Genomic DNA, 18620 nt, shown 5'->3' with positions numbered 1-18620 from the left:
AGAAATGGCGGACTATGAAGACTAAGCTCGTTTCAGCAGAGGTAGAGAAGTTACTCCTCATCAGTGCTGCTGTGATATGAAAGAAATCTGTTTATTTTGAACTGGATGATGTACATTCTGTTCTGGGATTTTTCCGGTGAGTCTGTTTTATTTTCAGCTGCTTACTTACGCAGAATGGCTAGCTAGCTGGAGCTAACGCTGCTCGGTTCTTTCAAACTGTTAAAAAACCAACCGGAGTGTAAAATGTTTCTCTGTAAGCAGCTTAGCTCTGTGAAATGAGGCTGTTTATGATGAAGTGATGTTTATTAAGTAATTTCTTTATTACTGAGCGTTTTTGGTTCATTTTAAACGCTAATTTGGTTTTCACTGAGAAGTAATTGAAAGATCCCTCTGAGCTGCTCTGCATGCAGGTTGGGTTTTTTTGGACGGCCGATACCTGAACGAGCCAGTGGATCCAGAACCAGGAGGGTCCCGCCGCCATCTTTGTGACTCGGACTGAAGCCTGGAAGGACGGAGGTTCTGGTGCTGCTGGTTCTGATGTTCAGCTTGGACAACAGATAAGCTTATTGAACAAAAAGGGGCCCAATCCTTTAAATTGTTTTTCATTCCACAAACTATTTGTTCACGAACATTTTCAAAACTGACAACTTCTGTGCACATTGACTGAACTGTTGTATTGAAGGACTAAATGAGCTTTAAAGCTACAGTTTAGAAAAACTACCCTCATTTTTCCGAATATTAATTAGATTTTTTATAACGGTGGACAATTTAAGTTTTATTCTTAATTTTATTAAGGTAAGCAGTGTTACCTGGATTATTGTTTTTTTGTGGGGAAAGAAAAATAAACTTGAGTTTTTAAAACTTATATGCTTATCATCCTCCTGTGTGACCCTGGAACAAAAGTAACTTTCCTACTGAGTTTATTGCTAATTAAATTCAGTAGTGGTTAGTGCGACTGTAAACAAAAGTTTGTTGTTTTTCCCTGTGAGTCTGTGGGACTTCGTTAATGTCCTGAACCTCCAGAGGACAGACGGACACGCTACGTGTTGCTGCTCTGTCTGCTTCAGAGGGAATTACAGGAACCGTTTGACTTTTCCTCTGGGAAACGCCGCTGACATGCCGATCACGACTTCCTGCTGGAATGATGCAACTTCTCCAAACAAGTTCCTGTTTTCGATGCTGAATCTGGTTTTTTAAAATAATCTGAAAATAGTTTCAACTGTTCTCTTCTGACTGAAAACTCTCCGGTGTGATTAACGCCATTTACATTTCTGTTAACCATAAAATTGCATAAATTGAAATTATGAAAATAAATTTGCTTGATGGAAACAGCAATTTCAGAAAAAAAAAATATTTTAGTAACGTTTTTGCGTTGGGATGTTGTGTTTTTTTTTTTTAGCGTATCAAAGTGGATTTATTTAGCAAAACTGCAATAGAAACTTTTCTCACATCACGAGTCTCATGATCGACAGCCGGATGTTACTACTGGCGGAAACAACAAAGACAACAGGAAGTGGTTGGAGGATACTGTTTTTTTCATCACAAAGTTTGTTAAAAGTTGTGTCGAATCCATCGCTTTACTGTAAAATGGCCGACTACAGCTTCCCCAAAACGCCACATACTTAGCTGCTACCAAGTCTGGCCTGTTGCCTGCTCTACTGATGTCTCCTCTGATTGGCTGATAGATGGTGGCTGAATTAGGAATAAATCTCATCTCACTGTTGCCTCAATTTTTAATGAAGGGCTGAAGAGAGACAGACTAATGTTAAACAAAGCTAAAGCGCCAAGTGCTTAAAGCTAACTAAAAAATAAACTGCTGAACTCGAGTGGGTTTTGTCTGTATATATTTCTCTATTATATATTTCTCTTACAGTTTTTTAAAATAATTTTTGATGAAAATTTTAATCTGTGGGCAAAAAAAATCAAACAAAAAAAATGTTGAAAACCTTAAAGCTCATGAAAGGTCATTAAAACTGTCAGACTTCCTGAATAAAAATCCCAGCTCAGCTCTTATTATCTAACCTTTTCTATATTTTTTCCTAGCAAATGTTTTATAATTTAAAACCTTTACTAATATCTCATAGACATGTTTTCCTAATAGTCATGTGCTGCAGAACATCGTTCATTTATTTAATCTCTTTGTTCTAAAAAATATGATTGACTCAAATTTTAAGTAGATTCAAACATTTTATTTATATGTGTAATAATAAAATTGGGCCATTACACTATATGTAAAATGTATTTATTTGATATGTACATTTCCAATTTAAATAAAATTATGGGATATATAATTGTTTATTTACAGTAAAGTATTTTAGAACTTGTTCTAAGGAGGAAAATATAAAAACTAAAGTGTGGAGCAGAAACGAGGGGATAGAAGAGAATAACAGTAACTGATGAACTCCCATTGATAAACATACAGAGACACGCGCTGACGGCGTTCAGCCGCCAGGGGGCGGAAATTCACCCATCATGTCAGTTTTATCTTCTGAAGCCAAACATCTCCACCTGCTGGTCAAAGGAACATACTGCAGCTTAGCTTGATTCATTCCAAATGAAATTAGAAATATTAACTTCGAGGTTTGGCGTCACGATGATTCAGAAGATTTTTAAATTAACAAAAGCTATAACTGTAATTTATATTCTAAAATATATTTATTAATCATAACTTGCTGAAATCGTTAATCTGGATTTTACAAGCAGGCATGGATAGATGGAGTTATTAAAGATCTGAGCAGGTGTTCGTCCCAGAAGAGAAGATCTTGGTTCCACTTTGACCAGGGTGTCCACAGTGTGGCCCGGGGGCCATTTGCAGCCCTTTCAGTAGATTTGTGTGGCCCCTTGACTCAGTTTAGGAAAGAGCTGAAGCAGATGGAGATGTTATTCTTTGAGATTTTCAATAACAAAATCTTAATAAAATGTAGGTACAAATCCAGTGTTTTTCTGTTTTTAGTTGTGTTTTTATATTATTGTCAGTAAGTAGGCCACAAATGTCCAGCAGACTAAATCACATCCAGTAATTAGAAAAGGCTAAAATCCAGTTAACAGCTTTGGAAGACACTTCTCATTTTTGTTGCTGGGAATAAATTAAAACAAGTTAGGAAACTGTACGAGTCTGAGACCCTGTTTCAGGCTTTTTTAATTAAAATAAATGGTCATTTGTTGCTGAGCAGGTAAAAAATGAGAATTTATCCTGAAATAATTTTAGATTTTTAACTGAAAACAAAACAAACAGATTGTGGTCCCTCAGTATGTCCAACCTGGTGATTTCGGACACCAATGACTGAGACTCTGTTCTCCTGACCTGATCTGGACACATTGAGGACAAATTCCAACCCAAACCAGTGAAAAGATGCTGATGCTCAGCAAACTCCAGACCCAGCAAAACTTCAAAAAGAGCAAAACTTCACGGAGAAGAAAGACTGAAGACTCGGTCGTGAGACACGTTTATTTCTGAGACAGTTAGTGTGAGTCCACACGTCTCTGTTCACAGACTTACCCACAATTCACTAACATCTCAGAGAAACTCCGGATCACTGTCTCAGTTCAGAGAGGCTTTTATTCTGAAGAGTCCAGGCTGTGGCACAGTATCACCTTCAGAAACCGGGAGGCCCGCTCCGGTCCCTGCAGAACCCAAACCGGACCAGCGTCTCCTCAGCGGAGTCCAAACGCAGGCCAACAGGTCGGGTCCGGTCCTCCTGTTTCCGGTTCCGGTTTACCTCTCAGAGCTGATCTTGTAGCGCAGGACGAAGTAGGCTATGATCCGCAGAGAGAAGAAGAAGATGGCGAGGACGATGAAGTCCAGGAAGAGTTTGGCGTCCAGCATGTCCAGCTCCTTCAGGATGGCCTCGGACTTCTGGAAGTGACACGCGTCGTCTTCGTCGCAGTGAAGATCCGGTCGGTCCATACCGTAGATGGACAAGATGGCGCCCTCAAAGCCGTACCTGAAACACAGCAGCACTGACGACGATTAGCTTTGGTTTTAGCTGTCAAGTTGACAACATAACGCGTTAAATCTTAACTATACGCCTGATATATAGAAGAAAAAGGAACACAATGCTTTGTTACTAATTGTCAATACTGCGACAACCAAGGTCAGGAAAAAGTTTTAGTTCAGAAAAATAGTGAGGGAGATGGTCGTAGGTCAGCTATGCTAGCTTGACTTTGACAATCGTAACATATAGATGTGCTGTGGAGTTCAGTGTTTTAGTTCAGTTAGAAATAAGAAATGAAAAAAGGCGACCTAAACACCAACTCTGACAGAGCATCAGTACAGCAGGTGTTTAAATGAGCTAATCTGCCGCAGCGATCACTTAATAGTAATCATAAAATAAAAATCAAGCCTAAAAACATAAAACTGTAACATCCTGAATGTTTTGTTCTTGGTGTGGGAACTGTCTGAGTGTTTTTTGGTGTTGAATCCAGAAACATGAAGTGACACTGTTATCGGTTGCTATGGCAACGGATCTGTGTGTAGCGTAGCCAACACAAAGGGACAGAAAAAAAAGAACACGACTGGTTTTGAGTTATTAACTGTGTTTCTGTTTTTCTCTTTGCTGTGGCGTACTGCACTAAATTAATAACAGCTACATCTCCAGGTTTCATTTAGTCAACAGTTCTACCACGGCAGCGCAGCTATGGATGGCAAGGAAAAGAAGAGGCAAAACAATGCCACATATGTAATGATAGTCACGTGACGTCCGTTCCAGTAATAAGTCTATCAGTGATCAGAACCCACCAGCAGAAACAGAAATCATCGCCTCTCATCCCTCATCATTTGATGAAATATTGACAGAAAGTTATTTTTGTCTTCCTGTCAACAGCGCCCCCACCTGACGTAGGAGATGTAGGACATCCACTGCAGGTACCAGGGGATGGTGTCAAAGCTGACGAAGAACCCGGAGAACAACAGGACCGGGATCGCCGTGACGGGTCCCACAAACGTCGCCACCTGCAGTAAACGAGCACACCTGAGCACGGTCTCCATGGAAACGCACCAAACGGCGCAGAGAGGAGGGCGGAGAAGCGACCTGCAGGGAGGTGGAGGCGGCGCCGATCAGCAGACCCAGACTCTGAGCCACCAAAGACGTCAGGACGCCCAGAGACAGGAAGAGGAAGAACCGGCCGGCGTCCGGAGGCTGAGCCGTCATCCAGTAAACGATGCTGCAGTAGACCACCGGGAAGACCACCTGCCAGGAAGACCACCCATTTATTCAGGACGTTCAGTTACCTAAAATATCCAGACTTTCTCTGCGTGACCTGAGTGAAGCTGCTCCCCCTCCTTCAAATCTAAAGAAACTGGTGTCAGACGTTTGTGCAGCAAAAGTTTTTGCTTGTATGGCTTTGACCTCTGGAAGCCTTTCATTAAAATGAAAGCGGCACAAACACAGCAGAGCTCATTAACACCAAATTTGTAGAAGCACTGGCTTATATTATTGGAAAACCAAAGGGATTGGAAGAAAAGGCGTTTGTTGGTTTTTCAGGTCAGGTTGTGAAACACCTAGATGACCGTCTGCTGCTGTGAGTTACCTGGAAGGGGAGGTCGGCCATGGTCTTCGCCAGGTAGTACGCCTTCAAACTGTACCAGTAGTTCAGGTGCTCCCTCAGGAAAACGCCCAACTCCAGAGGAACTGAGCATGAGAAGACAGAAACAAGGAGGATAAGAACCTGCTGCTCCTGGTTTCTCTGGTTCTTCTTCTGCAGTTTGGACCCGGCGACTCACAGGTGAGCACTGTGGGCATGAGAGCTGCGAACATGAGGAACAGCATGGAGAAGAAGAGGAAGCCCGAGTTGCTCAGGACCTTCTTGGCTTCGTTGCCGATGCCCAGGTACAGGAGGCCGATCAGAACTCCGATCCCGATGTGAGAGGAGATCCTGAGGTGGGTCAGCACCTGCTCAGCCAATCACAGACACCAGGCACAATCACCCAGTCATAATACTGAAAATCTCCATAACATGAAATGTGAAGCAGCTGCTGTTGAGTCCAGATGCTTTTGAACGTGTTAAAACAACAGAATTTATGGATGTATAAAAATAAACCTGCAAATTATTTTCTGTCATTTTCCACTGATGTTGGGACATTTATCCTGGATTATCATCAAACATTAAAAGGTCAAAGGGGCAGCATTATGATTTCCATTATAATAATTAGTTGTTATAAAACTGTTTCATATATATCAAATTATTATTTATATATCAAATGACTTAAAAATTTACTTCCTGATTTAATGCCCTGAACTTGGGTCTCTGTCTCTTTAAGAAGCTCCTGCTCTTTCTGAAGCTCCGCCTCCCAACATGGCTTCTCTATTAACCCTTCACCAACGTTTTCCCAGCGTTTCACTGAGCAGTAGCTCCTATAACGAGTTCAGCAGCTGTTTGCTAATTGCTGGTGGCTAGTCTGAAGGATTAAAGGTTTTCTCAAACATGCATGAAAGAATCAAGGCAACACTCCAGGTTTATCTTTGTTGAGGGAAAAACATAATAACATGATGGAAAACTAAAAGAAAAGTTGATCTTACATAATAGTGCTCCTTTAAACTATTAATTCCTGTTAAAGGAAAAATGAAAACTCAGGTTTTTGTTTTATATTCAGAAGGAGGAACCTCTTTGTTCTCCTTTCCTAAATGCTAATTTAAGTAAAAGCTAGACCATCGTAAAATCTGAGTCGGTGGGAAGTTTCCTCACCGAGTCGCGGAGGATGCTGAGGAACGTCCGTCTGAACAGGATGGAGAACTGAGTCTTGCAGCTGGCTGAGAAGCTGTGGCAACCTTCAGACGGAGAACTCTCCTGTCAGGAGCAGAAACACTGAGCTGAGAGAATCTGATCTTATTCTACCGCCTGATTATTCCTCTCCTTTGGTTTCTACCTCCTGCCAGAGGAGCGGATGCAGGTTGGCGTCTCCGTTCAGCTCCGTCTGATGCTCTTCCTCAGACTTCCTGTCCTGAACCGCCTTCACCAGTCTCACCATCTGGTCCCCGTACTCCCCGGACGCCACCTCCATGACTGCACAGAAGACAAGTAAGTTAATGTTTTAATTATTTGGAAAAAGTAATTTTAGGGGAAGCTAAGAGGGCTAAATGTTTTCTAAGTTAGCAAAAATGCTAAAGCAGTAAACTAAAAATGATCTCTGTTATTGGTGGATTAGCAGAGGTGTGTCCACCACTAGCTACATGGAGTAGCTCTGGTTAGCCAATGACTATCTTGCTGCAGAAAGCATTTGGAGTGATTTTGGTTTAAAATCAGGTCTGAATTTTCTAATCAGAGATGATCAAACCTGCCTCTGCATTCTCCAGCCTGTCCTTCCCAAAGCCTCTGACTTGTAGGACATGTCCAGAAACAGCTGCTAGTTAGGGAACCTTTAGCAGAAACATCTGAACCGACTTCCTTTAGTGAGGAGAAGGGGGTATTCTGTGCTGAACTCCTCAGATATGTTAAGTATCTCAGGCAGCTGCTGTAGGAGCAGAGGGTTGAGAATGGAGATCCCACCAGAGGTAAAGACAGTAAGACCATCCCAACCTGCCAGGCCAAAGCCAACCTCTATTCAAAACTCAAGACAAGCCAAGCAAGACAACATTCACGGTTCTACCGTCAGAAAACCACGGTAGATTTCTGCAACCAGAGTTTTTGTACTTTAGCTACCAGCAAGATGTCTTCCACCCAGGCACCTCAGTATTCGAGGACAAAATTCTTAAAGTTAGAAGAACATCAAGGTTTGCTTTCCAATACCTGCCAAAAGGTTTATCTGAGGTGAACAACACCTTGCCTCCTAGGTAAACAAAGTATCGGACAGCAGGCCAGAACTGTTCTGATTCTTTCCCCTCAGGTCCAAACTGAGATTTCACTTTCTGCTGTCTTGGAAAGGGATTCATGCTGTGACTGTGTTGGTGTTCTCACTGAAGTCGGCCGGGTTGTGGTAGGTCGGACAGTTCAGTCCGAGCTCCTGCAGGTACGGAACCAGACTGGACACCTTCCCCCTGTAGATGCACTGACCCTGACTCAGCACGTAGAGCTGCAACACACAGACAGAGTCAGGCAGGTCAGAACCTCTACCCAAAGCAAATCAGTTCATAAACAATATTTAGATACTCAATGAAATGTGTTTTATTTATGTTCACCAAACTCAGAGTTTTTTGGTCATTTGATGCAAAACTTAAAAAAAAGACACATTTGTCCAATAAAGCAGATGAAGGAAGTTGGTGGCACCACCTAGTGGACCAAACTGTGAGTTATAGAACAGCGTCTGGCTCCTTCCCTAACCTAATCTAAACATTGTTTTCCCTCTTTTCTCTGTTTGGTGTTGGGCATTAGAGTGCTGTTGGGTCTGAAAGTGGTGTTGCAACTTAGGCTGGTGTTAGGTCTCAGGAAAGTATTAGCTTTTAGGGAAGTGTTGGGTCTTGGGGACATATTGGGTGTGAAGGTGGTGTTGGTTCTCAGAAGAATGTTGGTTCTTAAAGCAGCGCTGGACTTAGGGAAGTGTTGGGTCTTAGTTTCTGCATCTAAATGGTGTATTGAGTTTGTCCTCCTCATCTTGCCTTGTCAAACAGCTCAAAGAGTTTGGCGCTGGGTTGGTGGATGGTGCAGATGACCGTCCGTCCTCCTCGAGCCAGAGCTTTGAGAAGAGAGACGACTTGGAAACAAGACGAACTGTCCAAACCGCTGGAACGCAGACAGACACAGGAACGAAGGTCAGCGTTAAAAAAGACGATCTGAAGTTCCTCATGGTCCAAGCAGTTCAAGCTTCTGCTCAAAGAAATCAACAGAACCAGATGGACGCTCACAAATAATTTAACCAACCATAAAAACTGGAAATTCAAAATAAATAGGAAATTAATAAGATGAATTAATAAATCCATCGGAGGAACCTTCCGCTCACCTGGTGGGTTCGTCGAAGAACATCACCGGAGGATTGTTGACGAGCTCCAGAGCGATGGCCAGCCTCTTCCTCTGGCCTCCGGACAGGTGGGAGGTTCTGGTTTTAGCACAGTCCAGCAGACCCAGAGCTGTCAGGATCTCCTGGACCTGATGGAGCCCAAAACAGAAGCAGACCCACCGCTCAGACTCTGAGGCTGAGTTGGAGCAGTGAAGCTGTTTTAATCCGAAACCCACCATTTCCCTCCGAGCCTCCACCTTTTCCTGCAGCTTCAGGTTGGCTGAAACCTGCAGAAAAACACAGATTTCACCTGCAGACCTGAAAACCCGTTTCAGGTCAGCAGAGAGGGACGGGGACGGTACCGGCTTCATCACTGAGACCAGAAATTTGCTTTTGTTTGGTTGGATTTCAGATCAACTGGATGGTTTTAGCTTTTTCACCATTAGCCAATATACAAATTTAGTAAAAAATTTTAATAAATCATAAAAAGTGATTTTTATCGCACCTTTCTTTAAAACTCAATTAAAGGATTCTGCCTGTTCCAAATAGAAAACAGTAAAAAAGAAATTCAGCAATAATTTGGATTATTTTGACTCTGATTTTAGAAAATCCTATTTTCACTGTTCATTCATTTATAAATGTAACAGATTCAAACTAAATATTTATCTCCAAACTGCATATTTAGTTGACAAGCTAAATATTTCATATACAAACCAAATACTGAAAATTTATTCTTCTGACTAAATGTTTTGCTCCAAACTAAAAATATGGTTAGCAAGCTAAATATTGCTCGCTAACTAAGTATTTAGTTTGAGGCTAAACATTTGAAGATAAATGTTTAGATTGTAAACTAAATATTTAACTTGCTAATTAAACGTTTAGTGTGAAACTGACATCTATAAATTAAAATATGACTTTAAGAAATGAAGCCTTAATTTGTTCCCTCATGACAGGCTAAATGCTCTACAAAGGCATCCCGTAGGTACGGGGCTTCTGTACTGCCAAGTTGCCGTTGACACATTTTGCTAAATCTCTTGAAGTCTCAGCTTTGGGGATTTTCTGACCTGTTTTACTCAGTGATTTGGTTTTTTGTGACTGGGGAAGCTGTGGCTGTGGTTGCTCCTACCATCATGGCCTCCTGCACGGTGAGATGCGGCAGCAGCATGTCGTCCTGCATGATGTAGCAGGAAACCTTCCGGAAAGAGCGCAGGTCTCTGGGTTGACCGTTGATCAGGATCTCGCCCTTCATCCCCGTCTCCCTGTTGGAAGGACTCAGTGAGTCTGGGTTACGTTGTTCTGAAACGCTTCGGGAAAACTCGGACCGCCACGGGGCGTGTGGATGAAGAGCCTTCCGCTCACCTGTACCCCGCCAAGATATTCATGAGCGTGGACTTCCCGGCTCCTGAGGGCCCCATGATGGCCACCAGGTCCCCGCTGGTGAATTTCCCAGAGATGGCTTTGAGCAGAGTTTTGTAACCTGAAACGAGGCGAAACAATGAGTCTGCCGGTTCCCAGCAGCACCCAGAGCGGCTCTTTGTCCTGCAGGCCGGGCTCCGGTTTCACACCGCTTCCCCTCTGACTGGGCTCAGCGGTTCCACTCCACCAGCCGAGCTCTGATTGGCTGGAGGGCTTATGAGACGGAGAGGAGAATATCTGAACCAGAACCAGACAACTGGTGGGGTTAAAGGTGAAAACGCACAAAAATAAACAGAAAAGTTCATTTCAGAACCCAGTCAGTCAATCAATCAATCAATCCTTCTATCAATCCATCCATCTCATTAATCTAAAACCCTGAACAGAACAACGATGAAGATGATCTTCAGTAACCTCTGCAGTTTATCTGCTGATGGAGTCTAAACACTCCTTAATGGGATTATCATGTTTAATCTGAGAACGGGATTAAATCTCTGCTGGCCGACAGTAACCTCTGCAGCAGCACCAGAACCTGCGCACCATGCTACAACTGGTACAAAACCCATAAAACAGAGAGTACTACACCCTGTACTATCGTGGTACTACAGAGTACTTCCTCTCTACTCCAACCATCCTCTGATTGGCTGTTGGCCTGTGGGGGCGCTGCACCAAGAACTACTGAAGGAAACGACACAAAAACCTCTGAAGACGCTGAGAGCAACTTCCTGTTTCACCAGATGGAAACAAGATGGAGGCGTCAGATTTTAGCGGCTGGAGGATTTCTCTTTAGTCTTTGGCTAAAGCCTGCTAGCGCTAGGCTAGCACATTTGTTTTGCTTTAATTTACCCAGAATGCCCTGTGCTGTAGTCCACTTCCTGCTTTTGGAGCGGTCTCTACTCCATTTGGTTCATTTGCATTCAAACCGAACCAGAGTTCACTTTAACCGAACCCAAACCGAGGTCTGGAGGACCAGAGTTCAGTGAATCGGTTCGATTATGAATTCACACTTCCCCAAACAAACTGGACTTTCTAGGCAAACGGACTGGAGTTGGATTAAAGCGAAGTAAACAGAACCGGTGTGGATGCACCCTACGTAAGGTGCTGTTCCTAGTAGGACTGGACCATAAAACAATGACAATATCTATCAGGACAGAGCTGTGGTCAATAGAAATACACATGATAGAATGTTGATAATTTCACTAAACTTCCATCCAGAACTGCAAGGCATTCTGGGGCATGTAGGCAAAGGAAAGGCTTTAGCCGCTCAACCTTTGACGGATTTTTTATTTGACTATTTTAATATTGAATGTGTTTTGTTTGGGGCAGAACCGATCCGGTTCAGGTCTCGTCAGGTTCTAAACTCAGATCAAGACCTGAGTCAGTCTGAGGAAGATGTGAGCAGATGAGAGAGAAGCCATGAAAAGTTTGGGACGTACTGATCGAACCAGAGGAACAGCCTGTCTCAGCTTTATTCACACCTGAGCAGGTGAGGAATGTTCCCACTGAAACCAGGAGGGTTTACCCGCAGCAGAAACAAAGAGTTTAACCGCTGCTTCCAGAGAAATACGATCTGTGCCGACCTTTATTCCAGAGTCACAGAACAAAACGGGCAGCAGCTAGGGATTCGTAGTGAGACGAGTTTCCTGCTGCTGAACGCAGATCAGAGATTCAACTTTTAGAAAAACCCTAAAACTCTGAGAAATGTTTCTGTCAGGCTGTGAGAAACAATCCGACTTTCTCAGATTTCTCCTCTAAAGATGCTTCACTTAGAGATCCCTGCTTCTACATGAGAAGAAAGCAAAGCTGCTCTGCATCTCAGCAGGGTTCGGTTGCCGTGGTAACGGGTCAACGGGTGAAGAACATTTACATGAAACCTGTCAGGAAAAACTGCACAACACCTCCACCACTCAACTGAATGTATAAAACACAGAAAACATCATCAGTGAGCAGCTCAGGCTGCCAGAACAGGGGTCAAATCAGGGGTCATCCAGGTGATTCAGCAGGTCCAATTGGACTCTGAACTACAAACACCCGACAAGAGAAAGAAGCAAAGCTAATACAAGAGTAAGACCAAGAAGACAGAGACCAGACCAGATGAGGGCGAGACCAGAAAGATGACGAGGGAGAAACCGTGGCGATCAGAGACGTTGTGCTGCTGTCAGCCTGACCCAGAGCAGCTGTGGCTACAATGTAGCTTACAATAATCAGCATGGGAATGTCTGTGTGAATGAGAGAATCACTGAATGTTGTATGAAGCGTTTTGACTTAAAAAGTCCTAAAATTATTATTCATATTTTTTTACTAAGAATTTGACCTTCTGATTACTTTAAACTTTACAGACGTGAATAAAATGTAATGACAGAGTCTGTAACTCAGAAGTGACTTGCACTTTTTAACAGGATGTTTTATTCATAAGTTAGTAAATTTGACTTGTTTACATAGCAAGTCAAAGTAAGTCACATCAATACATTTACTCTGTTAATGTGCAGGAACAGAGTTATTCAGCTCCCTGGTTGCCATATTGACATCGTCCACGTTGCCAGTTCTGCTTCCAAAAGAGTCTGAATCTCTGTTTCTCTTTAACTTCCATATTTAACCACTTCGACCTGCAAGAACTTAGACATTTATATTCCAGCTCAGTTAGGACTAACCATTCAGATGTACAAAACGCCTGAGTGGACCTAGCCCCGCCTTCTAGACACAGCTCCTCCCCCACTTATCTCCTACAGACTAGCCAGCAGCAATTAGCAAACATTAGCACATTATTAGAAAACACTTGGTGGAACTGTTGAGCTTAGCGTTGCTGGTAAAAACGTTGTTAGGGTTAATAGAGCGGCCATGTTGGGAGGCGGAGCTTCAGAAAGAGCAGGAGTTTTTAAAGAGACAGAGGCCAAATTTCAAGGCATTAAATCAGGAAGTAAAATTTCTCTTAAGTCATATTTGATATATACAGAATTTTCAGGTGATGTAGTTACTCGATTGTATTATGAAGTTGCACTTTGTGGCTGGAAAACATAATTCTGCTCTTTAAACCAAATAAAAAACTGCAGTGATGTAATTCCTGTAAAAATCTCGGTTGTCTTAAGTTCTGTAATCTTTCTGGATCGGTGAAAGCATCGGGGTTTGAAATGCGGCTGAAAGCCGTGCAGGCGGGTGAAGCGGCGTATCGCTGCTCAGATCGGGACGCTCTGCGCTGCTTTGTTCTGCTCTGAAAAGATGAAACACAATCCCAACGTTTCTGTTCACATTCTGGGTTTTAGAGTCACCACTGCTCAGAAAGAGTCTTCTTCTTCTGGTGGTGAGCTTGTTAATAACCAGAAGGCTTAATAAAGCCCACTCAGATTATAATCTGACAGTTGGATCAATTTAGCGGTTTCTGGTTCTCTGCAGACTCATCAGATTGTTGTTTTCCTTCATCACAGAGAAATTCCTCTCAGCTGTGTGTGGCAGAGCTTCTTAATCTGACCTGCAGCTATTTCCAGCAGGAGATGCTGAGTGAGATTAACAGATTACAGCCTGTTAATCCAGCAGGAACACACCAACAAAGTGGGACTGGGACAATAACAAACCGCTGCTGGTGGCGTCTTCGTCTCCTGCTGGTTCTCCATGTTTCCTGAGCTCAGCTTCAGTGTTACTATGAAACAGACCAGAAATCCACCGATCTCTGATTGTTCCCTGAAAATGCAGATTAGGAATAATTTTCCCACCCCCGTTTTGGCACCCCTTCAAGCACAGCGCCCATTTGCGCCCACTTTTTGCACCACTGGTTGTAGTTTGTTGTTGGACCACAGATCAAGAGTCTAATATCATCCAAACAACAATAACTGGACATAATCAGATCACGGCTGCTGTGGATCTGGAGGTGGAGCAGATTCCAGTAAGACGGTTCTGGTGGCGACCGGTCCAGGTAATCAGATCAAAATAATTCAATCCAATCAGAGACTGATCCCCGTTTGTTCCTGCTTCTAGTGCAGTGCTGTCAAGTTATTTACCTGCAGAATCTGTCTGATTTACAGCTTTCCTCCTCTAAACAAGCACAGGGTGACAGTGGAAAGAACAACTCCTGTTCAACAGGAAGAGCCTCCAGCAGAACCAGAGCCAGGAAACTTTGTGTTGAGTTTTAAAACACAATATTGGTTGAAATGCTTTAAGGTTTTTCCTTATAGATTCTGTAACTGAGATCAAATCTCACACATGGAAGCAGCTTTCAGCTTCTATGCGCCACAAATCTGGAACAAACTTCCAGAAAACTTCAAAACAGCCGAAACACAGAGTTCCTTTAAACCTAGACTGAAAATCAACCCAGTTGCTTTCGGACTCTGAACTGTTTTGGTCCCGTCAAAAGACGGAACCAAAACAGGCTGAAGACGTTTCAACCAGTTCTTGGTAGAAAGAGACATAAATCATAAATCATGCTAATATAAATTATTGAGCTTGTTTGAATCTGTGACGAGATTCATTGATTTATTGGTTATTGTGATTGGAAGTGTGGCCAACATGGACTGAACGGCTTCAATCTGCTTTTCTTGTTTGATCTAATTCCTCTCACTGCGTTAGCAGGCTCCCATGATGCAATCTGATCTGGTTGAAGCGTAGCGAGGAGCTGGATGCTGACGGACTGTCGGGTCGGGTCAGACTCCAGGTAGGTCCTGGCTGAAGGCCTCGGGTTGGTTGCTTTCCCACGAGGTTTAACCGAGCGAGGTGACGGCAGTGACCTGAGCAACATGGCTGATCCTCTGACGGAGGGAACTCCAGCCTGGTCAGGGTGGAGGTGAAGCACACAGATCATCTTCATCCGCTCCATGTTGGGCTCACTGAGCATCAGCTCATGAATCAGTTCAGTGACCGAACGTCATAAAGACTCTGAAGCTCCGTTTCCATTCAGCATATGAATAAAATTACCAAAATAAATTAGCTAAATGGAAACACAATGAAAAAACACGCAGCCTCAGAAAAGAAAACATGAAGGAGGAAAGAGATTTTAAACAATTTATAACGGGTCCATAACTTTGACTTTGACATCTAACTAAATATTTAGTTTTTAAACTATTTTTGCTTGACAGCTAAACATTTAAGTCGGATTTAAACATTTAGTTTTTAACTAAATATTTAGTTTTCAAACTTCCTAACTAATTATTTAATTTGAAAGCTAAATATTTAGCTTGTGAATTAAATATTTAGTTTGCAACTCTGACATTTATGAATGGATGAATAACATGGTGAAAAATGAAATCCTGCATTTTTTTTCTCTCAGACTAAATAAACTGAAATGTAGCTGTTAGATTCTTAGTGTGTAACTGCAAACGGCTCCCCGTCTAACCCGAACCTCCAAGGCCTAAACCTGCCAATCCACGGGCCGCTAAGCGTACCTGTCTCAGGCGGGGGTCAACAGGTGGGGGTCAGCACGGTCCGATGTAGGTGAAGGTCAGACCATGAGGTCATCATGAATGAACTTTCCCCCCTCCGTCCAGACAAAGTAACCATGATCTCTTCATCCTGGTGTCAGTTCAAGAGTCACTGAGTCGGTTTGACCTTTGACCCAGAGTCCCTGCCAGGGACCAAACTGCTGAGAAAACCATATTTTCTGGCGTCATGAAGACGAACAAACCCCTTCATCAGGACAAGCTGGTCATTTTGTAGGTCAGGTCTCCACCAAAGGCTTGAGTGGAACAGCTTACAGATCTTGGTTCGTGGTTTGGAGTAGAAACGTGGCCGTTTTGAATCATATTTGGGCAACTGATGAGGATTTCACCTTCCAGTTGAGAAGTTTTAGAAATGTCCCTTCTGGACCAGTACAGACTAATGAAGGAACACCACCTTCACCAGTAGATGGACTGGTGGTCTTTCTTTCCACTGACCAATTGTTACTGTAATTTTGCATTCAAAGTCTCTGCTGTGAACAAAGCCGCCTCAGATGATCCAGAACCTGTTGGATCCTGATGTCCCTCCACTCCACTGGCTACCTGAACCCCCCACGCTGCTCATGGGGGGTCAAACAGCTGCTGTTTAAACTCTGATTTAGCGGCAGCTGGTCCTTCTGGATCGCTGATCTCCTCAGAGGAACATTGTCCGGTACCGCTGTGCCTAAAGACAATCTCAGTCCAGGCTGCTGAGGTTCCACCACTGTGGTATAAACTATCAGAAATCAACTCTGACTTTGGACCACTGGGGCGGTTCTACTGAGTCTCTGAAGTCTCTTCTTCATGGCCGTGGCATTAACTGGTTCTTCCTCAATCAGGCCTAACCAGATTCATCTCCATTTGCAGATGCTGTGCAGTTCCTCCCTGTTTTTAGGAACCACTCAGAGGTGGAACCAGCCGGGTCAAGCTAGGTTGATTGGCAGCAGACTCCTATTAGTTGACTGGAACAGAAACATCTGAACCAATCATGGGACCACAGCAGTTGATGATAAATCCATGGTCAAACTTTGAGGTCCAAACCTTTTTATTGGTTGTGGCAGAAGAGTGCTGACGGCGTCAACTGGACGAGGCAATGAGCAAATATACAGAGAGAAACTGGCCGCCCAACAATATGCACGCAAAATGACATCATCGGCGTGCCAACCACAGCGAGGAATGGACCGCCAATGGAGTCACTCCCAACGTGACCAGAACCAAACCAGACAGTTACCGTCTACAGCAGGGGCAGGAAATCCTGGTCCTGAGGTTCGGTGTCCTGCAACTCTTAGACGTCTCCCTGGTCCAACACACTTGAATCCAACAGCTGAATCTCCTCCTCAGTGCAGTCAGGTTCTCCAGAGTTCTGCTAATGACCTCATTATTTGACTCAGGTGTGTTGAAGTAGAGATACATCTGAAAGTTGCAGGAACCGGCCCTCCAGGCCTGGAGTTGCCCCCCCCTGGTCTACAGTCAGACCTGACAATGTCAGTAAATCATGACAGTAAAGTTTTGCGTTTTTTTCTCTGCCAGTTTCACTCTTACCTTTTTTCCTCCACCAGGGTCCCTCTCTGATTGAGTAAGAGACGTCTTTGAACTCTATGTTGACGGCTGGTCTCCGTGGCAACGAGGAGAACCTCTGGGCCTCCGTCAGGGTGTTGTCCACCTTCTTCAGGGGTCCGTCCAGCTTCTTCTGGTGTTTCTGCAGCAGCGGCGTCTGCTGGGTTCCCCCCGGATGCTTGTTGATCTCCTCTTCCAAACAGACGCACACCGTCCGGGGGTCCAGCATCAGGTCGGGGGGCCCGTTGGTGTTCTGCAGGTGAGAAGATGTTTCTTTCAAGCTCAATTTGTTCAGTGCCGCCATTTTAAAAAGAAATTCAGAGGTTTTCTTTCAACTTTTTTAAACATAATTCTTCCAACTGTAACGTGAGGTTGGTGCAGACTTCATGAGGACGTGTTGGTGCGTCAGCTGGAGAAGAGCAGTGAGCGCTCAGATTAGCAGGCTCCTGTTTATGCGGGACGCTTTGAGGCTCTAATCTGTCCCGGAGGTTACTGCTGGACAGACTGAGCTGATTGCTGCCCTGAATCAGCACTAAACATCACACATACACCTGGAAAACAATCGCAGCACATAGAGGAAAAGATTCTTTTAAAGCCAAAAATTAACTTTAGCTTCTTCTCTTTATTATCAATCCCTGCTGTTGCTGAAAGACGGCACTAGGGGGCGCAGTGTGGAGAAGTTCTGCAAAGATAAAGACTAAAAAAAGACAAATTATGCAAACTAACACTAATGCACTTATGGGAGCTTTAAACACATTTCCTTGACACTGCCTCTAGTGGTCAGATTTATATTGCACACTGTGAGGATGACGCCCGAAACTTTTAGAAAAAGCACAAAACAGATAAATCAGAGACTGGGAGTTAATATAAAACCAGATTTAACGACTCAAAAGCAACTACCCCTACCTGCTGATGTTTCAGTTCAGGTTAAAGTCTTAATTTGTGTTTCTTTGTGTTGTAGTGTTCAGGTGGTGGACAGTGGACACCTGTCCTCTGGTGGGTCTACCTGTTCATGAGCCACTGAGCGCGCTCAGTCTGCCAGAGGAACCTCCTGTCCACCACTGAAGCAACAACTCAAACTGTTCAGTCTGACTGCTCTATATCCTGATTATTAGAAATTATTTGCATTTCTAAAATAATATTAATAAGAAAAAGCAAAATCAGATTCTGTCTCATATTTGTTTCCACCTGTCTGAGGAACTGAGCGACTAAACTGTCAATATGAGACAGAAACTCTCCGAGAACTGAAGTCAGGTTCTGTTTTCACATGCAGTGTGTGTGTGTGTGTGTGTGTGTGTGTGTGTGTGTATTGCACTCACCATGATGATGGAGTTGGTCACAGTGGGATTGTGCACAGACCAGGCGGCCATCAGACAGGCCAT

General features: G+C 43.6%; 1 protein-coding gene across 1 annotated transcript; it reads right to left on the bottom strand.

Annotated features, from left to right (window-relative positions):
* Nucleotides 1–3441: 3441 nt before the first annotated feature.
* Nucleotides 3442–18620, bottom strand: LOC102233780 (ATP-binding cassette sub-family G member 1-like). Its single transcript, XM_014472208.2, has 15 exons — nucleotides 18558–18620; nucleotides 17224–17491; nucleotides 10229–10346; nucleotides 9996–10128; nucleotides 9106–9156; nucleotides 8873–9018; nucleotides 8532–8655; nucleotides 7894–8008; nucleotides 6866–7002; nucleotides 6685–6786; nucleotides 5723–5891; nucleotides 5530–5630; nucleotides 5031–5189; nucleotides 4833–4951; nucleotides 3442–3944 (listed from the first exon to the last, which is right to left on the bottom strand). Exons 1-15 carry the CDS (start codon nucleotides 18618–18620, stop codon nucleotides 3716–3718), a joined length of 2034 nt encoding a protein of 677 aa, XP_014327694.2. The 3' UTR covers nucleotides 3442–3715.

This window comes from Xiphophorus maculatus, chromosome 18 (assembly GCF_002775205.1).
Source record: "Xiphophorus maculatus strain JP 163 A chromosome 18, X_maculatus-5.0-male, whole genome shotgun sequence".
In the NCBI taxonomy this organism is placed as follows: Eukaryota; Metazoa; Chordata; class Actinopteri; order Cyprinodontiformes; family Poeciliidae; genus Xiphophorus; species Xiphophorus maculatus.
This window is presented reverse-complemented; position numbering and strand designations above follow the sequence as displayed.

Excerpts from the sequence above, each read along its gene's own strand:
- LOC102233780 (XM_014472208.2), bottom strand. The coding sequence starts at position 18,620 with ATGGCCTGTCTGATGGCCGCCTGGTCTGTGCACAATCCCACTGTGACC. Across the intron at positions 10,129-10,228 it reads AATATCTTGGCGGGGTACAG|GGAGACGGGGATGAAGGGCG; the intron begins GTGAGCGGAAGG and ends TCCTTCCAACAG. Across the intron at positions 9,157-9,995 it reads CCGTGCAGGAGGCCATGATG|GTTTCAGCCAACCTGAAGCT; the intron begins GTAGGAGCAACC and ends GTTTTTCTGCAG.